This window comes from Alosa pseudoharengus, unplaced genomic scaffold, assembly GCF_046254945.1.
Source record: "Alosa pseudoharengus isolate Yale_2024_CS ecotype anadromous, Long Island Sound unplaced genomic scaffold, YU_APseudo_1.1 YU_APseudo_1.1_scf_17, whole genome shotgun sequence".
Classification (NCBI taxonomy): domain Eukaryota; kingdom Metazoa; phylum Chordata; class Actinopteri; order Clupeiformes; family Clupeidae; genus Alosa; species Alosa pseudoharengus.
Window position 1 is genome coordinate 9651025 of NW_027468640.1, and position 20245 is coordinate 9671269.

The following is a 20245-nucleotide window of genomic DNA, read 5'->3' on the forward strand; positions in this document are numbered from 1 at the left end:
CCAAAGCTACATGTATAAAATTAATATTGGTATAAAGACACAAGAAATAACTTTCTCTCTCTCTCTATTTCTCTATCTCTCTCTCTCTCTCTCTCTCTCTCTCTCTCTCTTCATCTATCTATCACTCCTCTATGTCTGTCTCTATATGTTCCATTTCATATATATACAGTATATATAATATTCAATATACTCAATGTCATTCTAAATGGCCTTGCTTCTTACTGTCAGTTTGATTTTCTGGTTCTGTCTTTCTCTCCACCTCCATGCTCTTTCTCTCTCTCTCACACACTCCCTCTTTCTCACTCTCATTCTCTCTCTCTCTCTGTATCATCTTATCTCAGCAACAGCACAGAAACATTAACCAGCTTCAGATGAGCAGGTTGCACATTAACTCAAACCTGTGTGTCAGCCATTGTTGTCCCCTGCAGTAAATTTGACTTCATGCTGAACCTTAGATCTTTATCACAAGAACAGATGAACATTCTCACATTTGATCTAATTTGTGTTTGGACAGACACGGCTGCATGATGTCTGAGGCTCAACTGCTTCATTGACTGAAGAAAAATGTTTTGCTCCAACAGTCATAACCTGTTAGAAATGAACCGGTCATGTCTTCTGAATACCCTTTTGTTAAATAATGGCTCCTGAACTGTCACTGTTTCTGTCACATGTCTGTATTTATCTCTTGATTGTTGTGAGCGGACTGAAGTTGTTTTGCAGATAAAGTGCAACAAGTGTGAAAGAAAATGAACTCTTTGTCATGGGGTCAAGCAAGCTGTTGTTGTCCTTTGCACGGCAGCACAAACAAAGCCACGCTTCTGTGGCACTCCGTAAGTTATTCTGTCTGCTGACGCTCTTGGCCATTGTTCTGTGCCGTCCTTGCAGTGCGTACCACGGTCACGTGTCGTCCCTGATTGAGATCAGCCCTTACAAGTACAAGCAGCTGGCAGACAAGGAGCAGAACCCTCACGTGCATGTGGTGAGTACTTGGCTGAGGAACCTTAACCCCTTCAGCAGGGAGGGGATTCTTGTTTTGTTTGTGTTTTGCATTCTAGAATTATAGCTTGCAAGAATAGAATCAAGATTGATGGCTTTTTAAAAGCAGCCATTATGACATCATCAAACGGAACATTCTAATTGTGACATTCTAAAAGCATTATGATGACATTGGTCTCTCAGGCAGGGCCGGGCCTGCCCACTAGAGACAGATTGGGTGCGGTGCACGAGTGTGTGTGGCTGAAGTTGCTGAGCTGGGTGAATAAAACAGCACTTTGGCTCTGTCTGATCACATGTTGCTATTTAACGTTCGTGCCAAGACAGCAGCTTTCTGTCTCGGTGGGGACAGGAGACTCCTTGGCATCTTATTTTGTGGGCTGTGTATGCATGTGTAAGTGTGTAGTCCTATGTTGTTCTGTGTCAGTCAGCCATGCACACATGCAGCCACACACTCATCTCTGCCTCTTTCTTTCTTTCTTTCTTTCTTTCTTTCTCATACACTCACACAGACAAATGCACATACGCACACACAAGTATACACTCTCTCTCACACACACACCACACCCTCACACACACACACACACACACACACACACACACACACATACACACACACACACACCACACCCTCACACACACACACACACACACACACACACACACACACCACACCCTCACCCTCACCCTCACACACACACACACACACACACACACACACACACACACACACACACACACACACACACACACACACACTCCTGTGTGTCCTGTCTGCCTGTCGTGAAGAAGGAGTGTGTGATCCTGTGCTATTGTGTTACGAGGTGATAGATGAACTCTGCCTGCTGTCCCCTCAGAGCATCCATTATTCATATGCACCCTGGCACCCCTCCTTCCTTTCAACTACTCCTCAGGTGTATGTGTGTTATGAAGTCAGTCCAGTTTGCTGTCAGCTTACAAAATCTCACCGAAGAGCCGACTAAGCGAACTGCTTATTGTGCTTAAGGCACAGCAGAGGAGATTGTGTGTGTGTGTGTGTGTGTGTGTGTGTGTGACATTGCCAGGTCACGTGCAGCCTGCTCAGGTGAAGAACAGAGAACCCATATTTTAAATTCTTTGTAAAAGATACCAGTAGGGAACAGCACAAAGAATGCTGAAGGCAGACAGGTGAGGGACGCTGCTGTGTAGGACTCTGCTTGTACACTCTGTAAAAACTTGTTTCCATATGCAACTTATGATGTTATGACTTTTTTAAGGCTCTTCCTTTAAGAATATTATTTATCACTCAGCTTAATTCAATTTTTCACCTGAGCCTCTCTCTTTGTCACTCTCTCTTGTAATCCTTCTCAGTTGGCATAAATGTTTTATGTTTTCATGATGTAACTGTATGGGAGACTAGACTACACAGTGTTTTAATGAACCACTTTCTCTCCACTTCTCACTTTTCTCTCTTTCTTCCGTTCTTCTTTCCTTCCTTTCTTCTTTCTTTTTTTCTTTCTTTCTGTCTTTCTGTCTGGCCTTCTTCTCTCTGTCTAGGCTCTAAGTCCAGATGTGTATCGGGGGAAGTACAGAGAAGATCACTCAGATCCAGCCACTGCATACGCAGATAACGTCAAAGACATCATTGACAAAGCCCACGGCAATGGACACAAGGTATCAACTCACAGCCTCTTCTGTGTCCCTTTAGGACTAATACTGTACCAATCACCCCACCTACCCCCACCCCACCAATGACCGCTTTGACCTCTGTGTGGAATTCCTTCTGTGCGTGAGTGTGTCGGTGTGTGTGTGTGTGTCCGTATGTCTGTGTGTGTGTGTGTGTGTGTGTGTGTGTGTGTGTATGTGTGTAAAAGTATGTGAGTAAAAGTATGTGTTAAGTTGTTACTTGTCTTGTAGTCTGACAGGAGAAGCCAGATACACACCTCAGGCTGGAGCCTCTTGTTGGTCGCGAATTTGGTTTTGTGATGTTTGTGCCTTCAAGTTTCAGTATTTTTCCATCTCAAATGCTTTATTGTTCATGTGGATATGGGTTTGAATCATATATGCTATAACTTTTCAAGGACTATTGTCACATACTTTGTTTTAATATAAATTGGGAACAGTTGGCCTGAGTGTTTCAATACCTCATTCAACATTTAACAGACAGTAGAAATATGAAACCATGTGTTTCGTAACATACATCTACTAGACACAAATAGGTCCAAATCAGGTCTCTGTTGCACTGATGTAAAACTGCAAATAAGGGAGTTGTACATACAATAACAAGAAAAGACTTATGATTCTGCTTATCCATATCCATATTGGACAAAAGAGCGCAGTCTGTTCGTTGCCAGTCTCTAAATTCAAGACTTCTGGATTCTTACAGGATTGAGTGCTCTGGTAGTAACTACTCTCTTTTTCTCGCCTTTTCCCTTTTATCTCCCTCCCATCTCTCTCTCCTCTCTCTCTCTTCTCGCTGTTTTTTGAAACCCCTCCCCCGTCCTTCTCTCAGGTCACAGGTGCAACTCCAACTCTGGCAACAGATAAGATAACGTCTTACTGATTTGCAGAGATTTGATTGGAGGAGCTGTGCTTGCTCCGCCTCTGGAATTAACCCTCTGTTCCAGGGGCATCATCAGCCAACTGACCCGGAAGTTAAAATAAATATGACTTCCTGATGCTGAGGCAACGGAGAGGTGATTTCCTGAAGTCCAAAGATGAGAATGGAAGACAATGGTTCTAGAACTGACCGAATGTAAATTATCAAATCTTTTGAAACATGTTACAGTGACATTGTACATATTTGTAAGCATTTCACAGCTCTGTATGTGTTGACATGTGTCTCATACAAGTCTGTCTGTCCATCTATATGTCTTTAAGTGTATATCTGTCTCTCATCTCTCGCTGTGATGTTCCTCAGCTTTACTCCAAGTTATAAGCAGCACTTGGAGCTTTCTGCAGGTGTGCTGTCTCTGCGGGTGGCATTACTGTGTAACACGGCTTCCCCCCCCCCCCCTCTTGTGTGTGTGAGACGGCGCCCTCTTCAGGCAGCGTGGTGTTTAGGAGGTCTCACTTCACGTGCTCTTCTCTTGTGTAGATCGCTGCTTTTATCGCCGAGTCCCTCCAGAGCTGCGGAGGACAGGTCATTCCCCCTGCCGGCTACTTCCAAAAAGTGGCACAGTATGTACCCTCCCCTCTGTCCTCTATTTCACGCCCTATAGACATGAACAACGACGAGCTATCTTGCTCCGCCATGTATAATCTTTGGCTAATATGAGTGTATGTGAATGCCTTCAATCACTCTCAGCATTTTCCCACATCACTGATTTACCACCACAGATTTACATGGCTTTACATGAGCCTGTGTTAGCATGCAATAAAACCCTGCTACACCGGTTTGCAATGTACTTTATGAGGAGTGGCTGTTCTGACTGTATGCTGTACATTGGTGAAACTTATTGTTAGGAATCTGAACGTTCGCACTGTGACTGATCACTTTTAGTTTGTGCAGTGGAATGCATGTTAGAACTAATGTGTTTGTGGAAAGCTGTACACCACTACACCTTTGCCTTAACCCTTAAGGGTCATTCACACCAAGAACGATAACGATAACTATAACCATAACGATAAAAGCGTTCACACTGAACAACAATAAACAAAGTCTCTCCTTGTGTTAATGCATGTGACGGTTAAAATTCGATGGGTTCTGATTGGCTATTAGCTTTTTATCGTTCTGAAAATCGCTCTGAAAGTGATCCCCAACGATATCGTTCTTCATGTTGTTATTGTTATAGTTTATGTGTGAACGTCGTAATTCATATTAACGAGAACAATATTTATTTATAGTTATCGTTATCGTTATCGTTCTTGGTGTGAATGGACCTTTAAGCTGGGAATGTGGAAATTGAATGTTCTAAAGAATATCTGGGTTCATAGAATTCAACATGGAATTTTAGAACTTTACATTGTTTCGGAACAGAATCTTCTGTTAGAGTGTTCAAAACCTGCTGAAGGGTTAATTAATATATTCAATACTGAGTGCAAGATAGAATCAGAGAGCAGATTGTAGATTAGCAGTATATATATGATTTAAGCAGTATATATATATATGATTTAAGTCTGTTTGTCTGTGTTAGTTATAATGCATGTTTCCCATATCTGAAAACTCTGACTACCGGTCACTGAAATAATTTATGTGATTGTAGTTTGTTTTTGTTTTCCCCTAAAATGGGGCTTGCTGCTGAAATCTTTCTCTCTAAGACGTTTTGCCGGTAGAACGTGTGTGTTTCTATAACAATGTGTGTTTCTATAACTATGAAACCGTATGTGCACTATGCTAGCTAGATTGTACAGTATGTGCATTTGTGTCTCTGTGTGTGTGAGAGAGTTTGTCGGTGGTGTGCATGTGTGGAGTAATACAGTATGTGATTGTGTGTGGGTGTGTGAGCTTGTCAGTGGTGAGTGTGTGTTTGAGAGAGTGAGAGATAGAGAGAGAGAGAGAGAGATTGTCAGTGCTGTGTTTGTGTGTGCATGTGTGTATGTGTACATCGTGGATGTATCTGTGGGTAGCACTGCGCTCTTGTGCCCGCTACATCCTGGATGTATCTGTGGGTAGCACTGCGCTCTTGTGCCCGCTAGGCACGTGCGGAAGGCCGGGGGCATCTTCATTGCTGACGAGGTGCAGGTGGGCTTCGGGCGCGTGGGCACTCACTTCTGGGCCTTCCAGCTGCAGGGAGATGACTTTGTGCCCGACATCGTCACCATGGGCAAGCCCATTGGCAACGGGCACCCCATGTCCTGCGTAGTCACCACCAGAGAGGTGGCCGAGGGCTTCACTAGCTCAGGGATGGAGTACTTCAACACGGTGAGTCCATAAACGAAGGCTACACAATGGCCATGTTCACATGCCGTGTTTTTTTAACCAGACTCTCGCCAGATGAATTTCGTTCCGCCTAGCTCCACTCATCCATCTGGGATCGATCCATTGGAGTGGGGCTTCAGAAATCCTTGCATAAGATTGGATAAGCCACTTGTCCGTCATGTATTAACGTGCTACTTCAACCACTCACATCGAAACCAACCCGTGACGCTGAGAACAGTCTCACAGTCGCTTATACGCTACGTCACATCTATGAAACTCCCGCCCTGCGTCCTGATTGGCTCTACCATACAATCTCGTGCTGAAATCACTCTCAACGGAATCCCAGATGAATGTGAGTGGAGCTAGGCGGAATGAAGTTCATCTGGCGAGAGTCAGGTTAGGGTTTTTTCTTAGTCGGATTAAAATCATTCCCATTGAAGACATTGAATCAGCTGTTTACATGTCATTATAATTTAATCCAATCAGGTGTTATATGCAGGGATCATTTAATTGAAATAGCCATGTGACATGCACACATTCATAGTGTCTCGCCACCGGATTCTGTGATTGGATAGTGAACTTACATTTCTGATTGGCTAGCCAAACCTGAGATTCACCATTGGCTATCAAGCATCAAATCTATCTCAAAAGTATCCGTAGCTTTGTAGGAATGATTTGTACTTGCAACAAAGATTTGTAACTGCAGAATAGATTTGTAATTGAAAGACATAGTAACTGTGGAACGATTTGTACCTGTAGAATTCATTTGTAAGTGAAGGACATATGGGTAATACTGACAATGGTTTGTGTAAATCCTTTGTACAGTCACAAATCAGTTTTATAGTTACAAATCATGACACACGCACATACAATACAATCTATCTTGTAGCGCTACACTCTACAATACAATCTATCTTGTAGCGCTCCAAGTGATGGAGTCTGAGTAGAAGTAACCTATGTAGGGCCTACATAGGACACCTCTGGTCATTCACAGTGACGTTACACTAACGTCATGGCTCTGTCTCACCCTGCCTGCCCAGTTCGGGGGCAACCCAGTGTCCTGTGCTATCGGGATGGCGGTACTGGATGTGATCGAGCAGGAGAATCTCCAGTCCAATGCACTGGACGTGGGCACCTTCCTCACTGAGCTGCTGGAGCAGCAGAAGGGCAAACATCCGCTGGTCGGAGACATACGGTGAGCCGGGATGACACACGATACACAAACACGCACGCACTTACACACACACACACACACACACACTCTCTCACACACACACACACACACACAACCACACACAACCACATGCACTCACTCACACACACACACACACACACACACACACACAAACACACACAGACAACAGAAGGAGCAGCAGAAGGACAAACACTCATTGGTTGGAGACATACGGACATACAGCCTGGACAACATTTAAAATACACACGATACACACAGACCACAGTCTTTACTTTGGTACAGAGATCTTCAGCAGGTGACAGACTGTGAGCCTGGATAACATAATATACTGTACACAATACAGGTATTCAGAGTTTGTGGTGTAGTTTAAGTTCTGGGCTATACATTGATGTTTGCATAGGACTATAATAGCTGGTTGGAGACAGTAAGTGATAAGCTGGTTCTGACATTTAGTTCTGACATTTAAAAAACCCAGACAGAATCTATAGTGTAGTAAAGATTCAGGGCTATACATTATCGGAACTCCCCCTATTACCTACCAAATACGGTCCCGTATTTCCGCCGTCTTGCGTGTATGTGTCACTTAATATCCATTTCTATTCAACACACGGCGGATTCTTAAAGAAACGCAAGCACCCAATCTAAATTAGCTATGTACCAAAAATGTAAAAAAAATGTAATTTTACCGTGACTTGAAGAGCTGTAAACAGTGTTGTAAGGCTGCGTGTACAAATCCGCTTGGAGCTCCAGTGGAATTTTAATTTCATGACAAGAATTCTCGATCTAACCGTTCATGTGCCATTGAAATGGTGTAAATAGCCAGCACTAACCTCCGAGCGTGGTAAACAAAATCAGATATTTCAGACAGTAAAAGCCCCGGTAAGAAACAAACCAGATTTGGTTCAACACACCTATGGCTACTGAAAAATGTAACGTTCATTTATCAAATGTTATTTATAAGTAGGCCTATTAAAAAAACATCATTGATTTAGAATTTTCGAACGAAAGTGGTGGTAATTGGAGGCGTTTCGATATGATTATTAATAGCACCAATGGCGTAACAAGCCAATGGTGGGCCCAGGTGCGAGAACGCTACACGGGCCCCATACCGACATTCTTTGGCACAGGATGAATTAACTCTGATACATGCAATACACATTAAGGGTGACTTCAATTGTTTAATGCAAAGGGCCTGAGGCACCGAAGTAGTTTAGTAGTAGTAACACACGACTACATAGTAGTAACACATCCATTACATGTGAAAACATTAAAAATTATTTTATTAACAGCCTGTAGGCCAGGGTAATCTAATATTACTGCATTAACATCAACTCGCATGGAATTATGGGAACACTCAATGCGCTCAATGCACCTCTTCAACCCTCTGCTGAAACTGCAAGCGTAGATTGCTTTCTTATAAACTCACACTGCGCAGAAACAAAACGTAATGTAGCCTAACTTATTTAACCGTGCAGAAACCAAATAAAATCATTCATATGCATACAATCCCCAATATGCGTGAACTAGGCCATTAGAAGAAGGCCATCTTACGAGCCTTTCGTTGTGCAAAATCGTTAATGATGTTCCCAATATTTAATGCTCTGGCTCTCGTATTTTCAATGGACAGGATAGCTAACCCACTGAGCCTCTCCTGCCCCATGCTGCTCCTTAATAAGTTTGAGTTTGGGAAAAGATCGCTCAGCTGTTGCCACAGTCACAGCCAATGTCAGAAACAACATGAGAGCAGTACACACTTTCCAGAATGTGGATGTTACACTGTCATAATCTACCACCAGCATTTTGGCAAGTTGAAAAATAGATGACTTATGTGAAATCTCTGCTTTAAAGCAAGACCTGAATGAGAGGAGTTGTGTTGGGAATGTCGGTGCAATGTCCCTGCTATAATGGTCTGACAAACGTCTTGCCTTTTCAAGCAGTTCATCATCACCTGCGAGTTGAAGGGTCATAGGACGTAAAGACTCAAACACATGACAAGTTTCCCGCATACTTGCAAATCATTGGGAGAGCTGACTGATTATGATGTCCAGAGTTGCATTAAATACCTGCACTTTGAAGTATCTCTCTGCATCGGTCAAGCGCTCATCTTCCGATAGTTCGTCAAAGTGACGCTTCACTCTCCGTGCTCTAACATTTTCAAATGTACTCTGAACCCCCCATTTATTTGCGAGCGTCTGCGCTGTAGCCTTGGCCTGGTCAAAGGCACGCCGGTAGTCAGAAAGGACCTGTATAGAATTTTCCAGCAAATGCATTGCGGGGGTAGCGACGGGCCACAGGCCCTGGTGCGACTGCACTTGCTGCACCTACTATAGTTACGCCACTGAATAGCACTCAGAATACAGTTTTCAGAGAGAGGTCCCCAACCCCCCCACAAGGTCCTCAGAATTATGGATAGGGGTCCAACAGATTAATTAATTCCAAAAGAACTATCAAGAACTATCCAAAAGAACTCAAGGAACTACTTGTTAACAACTAAACAAGAAAAGAGCATGACTGCTCACGGGTGCATTCTGCTTTGGATTGTTGGCTCAGACATGAAAAGTTCACATTTCACAAATTTTTCACACACACACTCAGAGATTAAAGGTCATGTGGATTGTCCTATGACCCTGTGGTGTTCCTGCAGGGGTCGTGGCCTGTTTGTTGGGGTGGAGCTTGTCAAAGATAGGGCAAAGAGGACCCCCGCCACAGCTGAAGCACAAGATGTCATCTACAGGTCAGTGTGTGTGTGTGTGTGTGTGTGTGTGTGTGTGTGTGTGTGCTTTTCTTCTTCATTCACATGTGGGTTCAGAGGGTTCAAACATCTTCAACTCTTATTTGACGGGTACTGATAGGCCGGTATTAATTTACACTCCAAGAATGAGGTAACGATTTTTTTTTTTTTTTTTTTAAGGAACTTACACCTGCATTTATTTCAATAAAAGATGGAAACAGTAAAAGAACAAAAACAAAGAAAAAAAGCACGTAACAAATTATTTTATAAGCAAGAGCCTTTTGATTAGCATACAAAACACCTCCATAGACAGACACTGAGTAATGGGCCTGTTGTGTGTGGATGCATCATGGATGCATCGTTTGACACACACCTTATGATGATATACAAGGCAACATTTTACCCAATGGTGCTGGGCAGTGTTCCAGAGAATTGTTGTTCTGGCAAAACATTCCCATTGATATTGGGTACCATGTTTCCCCCCTGAAGAACTTAAATCATAAGTAGGCAATTTTTTGTGATCGTCCAATCAGAACACATGGAACCAGATTTGTGGTTGTGTTGTCCCAACATATTGTCCCTTGTAGCATCACCTTTTTGATTTTTGGACTTTGACGCCTTTTGTAACAGGATAGTGAAGATCAGGAAATGAATGGGAGAGATGAGGTGTGTGTGGGTGTGGGAAATGATCGTATTTGAACCTGGGTCCCTGTGGGCACTAGACCCAAATGTATGTATGGGATACCGATGCTACCGCCACCGCCACCTTTAACTCATTGAATGCCAAGCTGTTTTCGGGAGCTTTGTCCTAGAGTGCCAGCAATCTAGACTATTGTTGATGATTTTTGTACAGCCACAGCATATTCTGTGTTATAGCTATGAACACATACAATGGCTCGTTTGAAAGGTGAGACTTTAAGCTCTTGGTGGGTGCAAACCGTGTATTTCTACACGCCTCTGTTCCTGAGAAATCCCAAGCTAAACAGTGGCTAGTTTTCATCAAAATCACTGTTTTTTTTTCTAGAAATGGAGATATAACGTCTTTCATGAAATATGAAGTGTTGCCTGTTACTTACTTGTGTAAACTTTCCAGGAAGTGATCAGCAAGACCTGGCGAGACTGCCACCTAGTGATAGACCCACAAAAATGGCCTGGTTTTGACCTGACGTGCATGCGTCACTGATTCGACCCAAAGCGGCAACCGAGTTATGATAAAATGTCCAGATTGTGCGTTTTCATGAGTTTTCGATTGTCATATATTTCATTTCCATTCATCACAGAGTTCCCAAAATCACATATAAGGTGTGTTAGAGTGTCTAGTTTCGTAATTTAAAAAAAAAGCTAAAAACGTAATATTACGTTTTTGGCACTCAATGCATGGGAAGGAAAAGGCACTCAATGAGTTAACTGACCTTTGACCTTGATGTGTGTTTGCACAGGCTGAAGGAGCAGCGGATTCTCCTGAGTGCTGACGGTCCACACCGGAATGTTCTGAAGTTCAAACCGCCCATGTGCTTCTCCAAAGAGGACGCGGAGCTTGCCGTGGAGAAGATCGACCAGATCCTCACAGGTCAGAACAACGCTCCTGTAACATTCACACAATCTAGCTGCAAACCTCCCACAACATCCCCGCAACCTTCCCATAACCTATACAAAACCTTCCCATAACTTACCAAAAACCTTCCCATAACCTACCCAAAACCTTCCCATAACCTACCCATAACCACTCTGTAACCTTTGTACAGTCTGCCCACAACCTGGTCTGCTGGCTCTCACATTTAGATCTACTTTACATACACCAGAAATACACAAAGTATGCATACTGTATCCTATATACATTTGTGTGTTTGCGTGTGGATGGGTGCATGTTCATATTCAACCACTTGACCTTTTGTATTGTCAGCAACCTACCCTACCTGTTGCATTACTGTGGCATGCAGGGTGCACTGTGAGAAAAACAGAGAGAGAGAGAGAGAGAGGGAGAGAGAGAGAGAGAGATATCACCGAGAAGTCACCGGAGTGGATCAGAGGGGCAGAGAGGGGATGGACAGATACATGGACAGAGAGAGAGAGAGGGAGAAGGAGAGATGGAAGAAAAGGAAGAGAAGACGACAGACAAAGAGTAAGAGAGAGATCGAAAGAGAGATCACAAAGAAGAGCGAAAGAGAGACAGAGAATGGGAGAGGATAAGGAAGGGAGGAAATGAACAAGAGAATGAGAAAGAAAGAGGAAGAAAAAGAGAGGATAACAGAGGGAGAAAATGAGAGAGAGAGCGAGAGAGAGAGAGAGAGATATCCAAAGTCACCGGGGTCATGTGAGGTTTTGAGACTGATGTTGTTTTGCAGAGCTTGAAACGGCGCTGGGGATGGGTCTGTCCAGCACAGCTGTGTCTGAGAACGGGAGCAGTAAGAGGAAGGTGAGCAGGGGTGGAGAGCTGGGGAAGGGTTGAGCTCTCTCAGCCCACTCAAATGCTGACCAGTCACATACTTACTTCATCATGGAACAACATGCGTCTTTTATGTAAATATATATAAATATATATGTATATATATGAACACACACATATGTGTGTGTGTGTGTGTGTGTGTTTGCCGAACAGACACACATTTACTCATCAGGTAAAAGAGAGAAGTACGGAAGTAGAAGAAAGTAGAACCGCTGCTGGGTTCTGCAGTAGCGCATAGTCAAGAAGTTTCATTTACACATCTCACAATTGCAGTTTTGTTTCAATCTTTTTGAGTTAATCGCTGCTCTTTGGACCTTGGCAGGTTTCCAGCGAGGAGAATGGACACCACGCACACGCAAACGGGAAAGGCCACTATAGTCAGCCCCCCATAGCCAAGTCCAGTAAGAGGATAAGAACATGAGGAGGAGGAAGAGGAGGAAGAAGAGGAGGATGAGGGGATGCCTGACTAATTTCAGTGCTGTTCAGGGGTGTGTTGTTTCCAAAGAGTGTTGTTGTGCAGAGACTGCGATAACAAAGAGACAGAAGGAAGAGTTTATAATTACATTGCACAGTGCTTTAGAGGGAAACACACTTCAGTTCAACGCACAAGAAAGTGTGTCAGAGAAGCCAGTGTGTTTGCGTTGATAGGACATAATTCCAGCCAATTTTTGTGTTGATGTTGCTATTATTATCATTCACTTCCATGTTTTAGTGGAGAGATGAGGTGCTTGAATTATGAAACAAAAATGAAATGTATTCCATTATCCCATTGCTTTATTCTTTATGATTTTATTTTAACATTTCTCTGTCTTTTATCATCTCAACATGCTATAATAGTTTTCTCTTTAATTGTGGTTTGCCCGGAAATCCACCCCATCCCCTAACACAAGGTGCATATAGAGTCATGCGCCTTAACCGCTTGCATCACAGCTTCACAAGGTGCATATCAATCACCATATTTTATCTGTCATCTGCACACATAAGACCCATCACAACATTCAGCCACAGAAACTCCAGGACGTGTTGAAAAGAGGTTATCGAGGGCTCTGTTAGGGCTGAACCCAGATCAGCCGCTTGCTTCCTCTGCTCCCCTCCTAGAGTGGCTAAGACATTACGGACCGTGGAACCAGGAAACCCCAGACAGGAGAGGCTGAGGTGGTGGCAGGTAACAGGTGTTATATGAGAAGTGTGTGAGCGTGTGTGTGTATGTGTGTGTATGTAGGGGAGAGAAGGCTGCTTGAAAATGCATGTGTTACTATGCAGCTAATACCATGTATACAGTTTCCAATGCTGACCTTAATGGTCAGTGTGTCTAACGGCCTTTTCTTGCTTTTTATCCCTGTTCAATATCACAGTAAATCCTGCCTGTCAAGAACAAAATAAACCTGAGAGATTTGATGTTTGTTTTTATGCAGGCTATGAAGCACACTTGAGTAATGTAGGTCTTTAGAGGGGATCTTGCCCCACAGAGGTCCAACTGAGGGCATAAACATTCCCTTTCATGTCATGTTTTTGTTTTACTGACATCCCCAGGGTGAATGTTTAGGCTATCCCTTCAGTTTTTCAGTGGTGCCATTGAGACTTTCATTGACATATTGATATGAAATTCATTGCTTGGCAAGGCAACAAGAAATGAAAAGTTAAAGGTGCAGTCAGCGATTGCACAGGAAGTCGCATTTGTTTATGTTTATATTTAAATGTATTAGCAGACACTTTTGTCCAAAACAACGTAATTAGTCACCATGAAGATTGCCTGATCAGCATGTGCCAGCAGCACAGACCCTCTCAGACAGCGAGCTTTGTGTACACAGCAAATGGAAAGATTCTACATGTGTCACACACACACACACACATACAGTACACACACACACACACAAATGAACTGGAAACTATCAGAAACTAGATTCAAGATTGTCTTTATTACATCTCATTATATGGGTATAAGATAGTAGATAGGAGTAAAATTATTGTGTTTTTGTTGCTCCTCAAAAAACAAATAATAAATAAATAGTATGGTGTGTGTGTGTGTGTGTGTCGTAGTGCAAAGATTAACACGCACAGGCTCAGGCTGTCTTTGTTTCAATGTTCATAAGCCTAATTGCTTGGTGGAAAAAACTGTTCTGGAGTCTGGTGGTCTGAACCTTAAGACTTTGATATCGCTTGCCAGATGGTAGCAGCTGAAACAGCCCATGACTAGGATGGCTGGGGCCATAATGATTCTTTTGGCCTTTCTGATGCATCTCATGTTGTATAAGTCCTGGATGGAGGGCAGATCACATCTACAGATGCCTTGTGCTGTACGCACAACTCTTTGCAGTGCTTTTCATTTGGTGGCAGAGCAGCCTCCAAACCATAGATAAATAGATAGATAGATAGATAGATAGATAGATAGATAGATACTTTATTGATCCCCAGGGGAAATTCAAGGTCTCAGTAGTATACAGACAACACACACACATTCACTAACAGCAGAAAAAGTCATTAAAAGTATATAATATAAAAACACAACTAAGCAATAAGGACAGTAGAAGATAAAGAATATACTAAAATACAAATTATACTAACTAAAACAAGAACAAGAACAAAGTCTATATATCTATATATATAACTATTTTAAGAAAAGGTATAATTGTGGCCACAGTTCGGCTGTGGCATGGAGGGAGGGGTTATGCATGTGCTAATGTGCTAATATAGCACGCAAACAGTGAGGCAGAAAGACAGTGGTAAAAAGTGGCTAGTGGACAGACAGTATCCAAACATGGAGGGGGTGAAGAGGCAGACAGACTATGCAGAGAAGTCTATATCTCCTCTTCCCTTAAGTGAAACATTGAACAGTTCAATGGCCCTGGGGACAAATGAGTTCCTCAGTCTGTCTGTTGTGCAAGGCAGTGAGCGAAGTCTCCAGCTGATCAGGCTCTTCTGCTTAACAATAGTGCTGTGGAGTGGGTTCCAAGATGTTGATCAGTTTGTTCAGGGTCCTTTTGTCAGATATTGAAGTGATGCACTCCAGTTCAGCTCCCACTACAGAGCCAGCTTTCCTTACCAGCCTGTCAATTCGCCCCGCATCCTTCTTCTTTGTGCTTCCTCCCCAGCATACCATTGCATAGAAAAGGATGCTGGCAACAACAGACTGGTTGCATTGATGCCTCCATGCATTGATGCCTCCAATCAGGATGCTCTCTCTAGTGCCTCTGTAAAAGGCCTTCAGGATCTTGGATCGCATACCAAACTTCCTTAGTCGTCTGAGGTGGAAGAGACGCTGTTGGGCTTTTTTTTACAATCTGAAGTGCCATTTGTCTCACTATTCAAAAGGCCTGTCAAAAGGCAATCAAATTTTAGCAGTCAATATATGTTAGCATAAATCGATGATCTTCCTGAAAGTTTAGATAATGACATATAGAAGCTATGTACTAAGTAAGAAACAACTTCTCAAGAAGGGAGCACTGAAATAGGCACATTTATGATGGTGTCAAACCTCAGCCACTTCAGAAACATTGTTATTCAATAGTAATCAAAGAGATCCTAAAGATCTAAATCCGCAATTTGTTGTAATTGCTGTGGCACTGTTGGACCCTGGTAATTGCTGCTTGTGGCTATCTTTATATTTATATTTTTTATTATTACTACCTTATGTTAAACTATAAGGTAGTTTAACATAAGGTAGTAATGTAGCAGAGCGGTACAAAATATGACCGCCGCCCAGTCCAGCAAATTTTTTCCACAAAAATAAATCACGCTGAAAGGCCTATATGATTCTAACTGTCTCACTAAATTGCATTATCCACACTCAATTCTCACTGGTATCTGCTAGACAACAAGTACCAAAACATGATTAGTTCATAGATTTCACAGGTAAAATTAATTTTATACAACCCCACCCCCATCTTGCCTGTTCATAATTCATGTTCATAAGTGTGCATGTGTGCGTGTACACGTTTATGTTTATGTGTGTGTGTGTGTGTGTGTGTGTGTGTGTGTGCTTGTGTGTTTGCCTGGTATGTGTGTTTGTGCATGTGCATGCATGCGTACATATGTCTACTGTGTGAGTATGTGTCATACGTATGATTACTGTGAATGTATGTGTGTGCGTGTGTATCTGTTTATGCACATGTGTGCACATGGAATGGGTTAACAAGACCCCTGGAGGCAAACATACGGAAAAAAATGGTCATCCTAGGCCCTACGGTTCTCAAGATATTCACAGAAAACTGTGTCTGCCCTACCCTCCTTTCGGGGGGTCCAGTACAGCGGGGGGGCTACAGATCAAAACGAAAAACGATGGTTCCATGCTATCCATGTGGGGTTACATGCCCACCAAGTTTCGTGTACCCCAGTCTTTCAGTGTCCCGGGAATCCTTGTTGGTGTACGGTCACTAAATGTACACATAAATTATTTTATTGTAAGGCCCCCCATGAACGAAAGTTCACAAAACTTGGCATGCATTCGGAGGGTGTCATAATGATCCTACACTTTCAATTTCGTGCAGTTTTGACCATGTCAGCCAGAGATATTGTGATGAAAACACCTAATTTTTTGCTTTTTAATTTTTAACTAGGTGGCGCTATACATGAAATAAGTGGTAATGGGATGGGTTGACATGCCCCCTTAAGCCCAACATACAAAAAAAGGTGGACCTCCTAGGCCCTACGGTTCTCGAGATATTCACAGAAAACTGTCTCCGGCCACCTACAGGCCAGTTGGTGTATAGTAAGTAAGGGATAATGGACGACACGGTGGTCTGTTCACAGAAGTTAATGCACGGTCGAGGTTGTAAAACGGCCCCGACGCGAAGCGGAGTGCATTAGCTTCTGTGAACAGACCACCGTGGAGTCCATTATCCCGCTTATTCCACTGTTGCCACTTGCGTTGTGTTCATTTCCTGTTACAATTTAAACGTTTTAATCGCTAAAACTGTCTTGTTTGTAGAACTAATTTCTTCCGACACATATCAACTAATTTCTCAACTCACAGGACAAACTGCCGTTACTAGTTCTAAATGGATGGTTGCTATGGCCAAAGGCCAGTCGTTAGTTCTATCTCTGCCGTTGTCAAGCGGGCGTATCCCAAGATTCTGATGAACTTTAGCTTTGAAACATCGCTATTTTACTTAGCCTGCTGTCATCAATCTAGCTAAAAGCCACCTCCGTCATATGCTACAATGTTGCAATGTTCTGAATGTCTGCATTTTACAGCTCGGATGCAAAGTGACAGTTTATTTAAACTTCACAACGAGTTCGGCGAATTAATATACAAGTGTGATACGGCCAAAAAAATGGATCTACTTCATAGGTGTGCAGATAACATATGGTTAATGGTCGTTCTAAATTACGTAGGACAATGGGAAATTCAACCAAGCAGTGGAATAACATAAATTAATTTATTGTGTGGCCCCCCATGAACGGAATTCCACGAAACTTGGCGTGCATTTAGAGGGTGTCATAATGATCCTACACTTCCAATTGCTGCTTTATGGATGTCAGGTGAAGGGTCCCTCCATGGGGGTCCCTCAATGTGAATCAATGAACTACAAGTGGTTAGATAATATGCCAAGGAGTAAAATCTTAATGAGTTTGTAGATAGTGTCATAGATATAATAATTTATTGACTTTACCGGATTTTTCTTGTTTCAGTTTCAAAACAACTTTTTTTTCAGCTTCTTGGTAAAATCTGCAAGGGTCAAATAATATAAAAATAATAAAACAATTTGCAATTGTGAAGCACTGGGTATCAATAACACCACCAAAAATGCCTGTTTCACATGTTTGCATGTGCAGTACATTTAAATACAAGGAGTTTGCTGAATGGAAATGGGATTTTTAGAATTGCATTGTATGGTCAGATAAAAATTAAAATTGTTATCCCTAGGGTTGCAAAGCTAGGAACCATGTAATGCTATCACAGCATTGCATTTTTAAGTCTCTAAGATATAATAATTTATTGATTTTACCTGAGTTGTCTTGCTCCAGTTTAGTCACCTTGCATATTAGATCTGCCAGGGTCAAATAACAAAAAAATTAGCAATTGTGAAGCACTGGGTATCAATAACATCACTAAAAATGCCTGTTTAACTTTTCACTTTTCATTTGATGACATTTCCAAGTGCCATTTGGCAATAAATGCCAAGAGGCAATACAATTTCTACAGTCAATATATATTAGCGTAATTGACATAGGATAATTGACAATGAAAGGCACATTTATGATTGGGCTCATCAGCCGCTGCTTAAACCTTCTTATGTCCTCTGATTCAACATAATTTGCCAAATCAAATAGATCTACAACTGCCGATTTCTAATATTCTACAGCTACTAAATCCACCGTTGGCTGTGACTGCTGTGATTCTAATTGAACCCGGGTGATTGCTGCTTGAGGTGATACTTATTATTACAGTGCATGAAAATGCACTGTTCTGTTATCCGAAGTCTTCTTCTTCTTCTTCCTCCCACCAAATTTCTGCGTCTAATTCAGCTTCAACCATTTAACGTAGAAACTCTGTTCAAACTTTGTAATGTAGGTCTTGAAAAGGACACTTGAGGAATGTATTTTTCGTTTTGGTAAACTTTATACTTTTTTAAAGATATTAACATAAATCAAGCTTATTTTCCCCCATAGACTTTGCATTGGCACTATCACAATGGGCTAATCAAACTGATTTGCACCTGTATCAACTGACAGCAGCTCCACTAGGCCCCATCACAGAGCCAATTAACCTCCTCTTCTCTGTGTCTCTCTCCATTGAACTGGATAGCTCACTTTTCTCTTCCCCATTTTCTTTTACTTCTTTTTCTTCACTTCATCCATTAAACTATCTGTCTATCAACATCCATTTAACTGTCTACCTATACACATCTATTAATTCACTATTAAATAATTTTGCTATTTAAACTCAACTATTGAACTGTTCAGCCATTCAAACTGTTAGTTGTCATCAACTATGACTCCCACCAACTGTTTTCTCTACCCAAACTGTTTCAAGTCCTCACTGCAATAATTCCCTATTGAATAACTTAACAATTTAAACTATCAGACTATTTAACTGTTCACCCATTGCAACTGTTAGTTGTCATCAACTATGATTCCCGCCAACTGTTTCCTCTGCCCACAACTGTTTCAAAATAAAAGTCCTCATTACAATAATTCCCTATTAAATAATTTAACAATTTAAACTATTCAACTATTTAACTGTTCAGCCATTTCAACTGTCAGTTGTCATAAAATATGACTCACGCCAACTGTTTCCTCTGTCCACAACTGCAAATAAAAGTTTGTTTTGCATTTTATGTTAATGGATTTTTGCGTCGGCGCAAAAAGACAGTGTTAGCGTTCTCCCGCGAAAGGCATGCTGGGATACGAGAGCGAACATTTGGGGTTTATGTCGTTATTCTCTTAAGTTATAAGTGTAAAGTTAGTGTCTTTAGTGTAACATGTTTCCCTTTTAGTTTTCCCTCATGTGTGATCCTTTTTGTGTGGGGGGCTGCGACCTCCCCTGTTGGTGTAGTGTGTGTGTCTTCTTGACCTGCCCTGTGTGCATTGTGTTCTGTGTCTGTGTCCCTGCCCTCGTTCTCAGCCAATAAAGCTTGCACTGAACAACTCTTGGTGTCTTGAAACCTTCAAACATTACAGTATGTTTTGCTTTTTCATGCACTGGTAATTTCCTCGAAATTACATTTTCTAGTTATTATTATTATTATTATTATTATTATTATTATGTATTAGATGAATGCTCCCACAAAACCCTGAAGGCCAAGCTGAGGAAGTTTGTGTGTGATAGGGGGCTATTCTTTCTTTGAGCTGCTTTATGGATGGCAGGTGAAGGGTGCCGTCATGGGGGTCGCTCAATGTACATTAACAAAGTGATTAGATAACACAAAGAAATGGAAATGATAAAGAATAAAATGCCATAACAGATTTTATAGAAGTCTTCAAGATGTAATGCTTTGACTTCACCTGAGTTTTCTTTTTTTAGATTCCCCACCATTTCCTTCTCTGCTGTTAGATTAATCAAAAACAATCAAATTAACCAATTACCCTGCACAGAGA

At 42.0% G+C, this 20245-nt stretch overlaps 2 protein-coding genes across 6 annotated transcripts in view; one reads left to right on the forward strand and one right to left on the reverse strand.

The window, feature by feature from the left end:
- The window catches only part of etnppl (ethanolamine-phosphate phospho-lyase), an 18228-nt gene extending 4625 nt beyond the window's left edge, over nt 1-13603 (forward strand). Inside the window, exons 5-13 of the mRNA XM_076288561.1 lie at nt 886-979; nt 2530-2646; nt 4070-4152; nt 5611-5836; nt 6874-7028; nt 9673-9762; nt 11199-11329; nt 12105-12175; nt 12528-13603. Of these exons, the coding sequence (XP_076144676.1) occupies nt 886-979; nt 2530-2646; nt 4070-4152; nt 5611-5836; nt 6874-7028; nt 9673-9762; nt 11199-11329; nt 12105-12175; nt 12528-12626 (1066 nt within the window). The 3' untranslated portion in view covers nt 12627-13603. The remainder of the gene's footprint in view (nt 1-885; nt 980-2529; nt 2647-4069; nt 4153-5610; nt 5837-6873; nt 7029-9672; nt 9763-11198; nt 11330-12104; nt 12176-12527) is intronic.
- Nucleotides 13604-14105: 502 nt separating this feature from the next.
- The window catches only part of LOC143127216 (uncharacterized), a 57864-nt gene continuing 51724 nt past the window's right edge, over nt 14106-20245 (reverse strand). For 3 of the 5 annotated variants that reach the window (XM_076288560.1, XM_076288555.1, XM_076288559.1), the window contains 3 exons: nt 20153-20194; nt 18154-18195; nt 14106-15519 (listed from right to left, as the gene is read on the reverse strand). In XM_076288560.1, coding sequence (XP_076144675.1) covers nt 15440-15519; nt 18154-18195; nt 20153-20194 — 164 coding nt within the window. In that variant the 3' untranslated portion in view covers nt 14106-15439. Of the gene's footprint in view, nt 15520-17817; nt 17874-18153; nt 18196-20152; nt 20195-20245 lie in introns of all 5 variants that reach the window. The other 2 variants (XM_076288557.1, XM_076288556.1) reach the window with 2 other exon arrangements.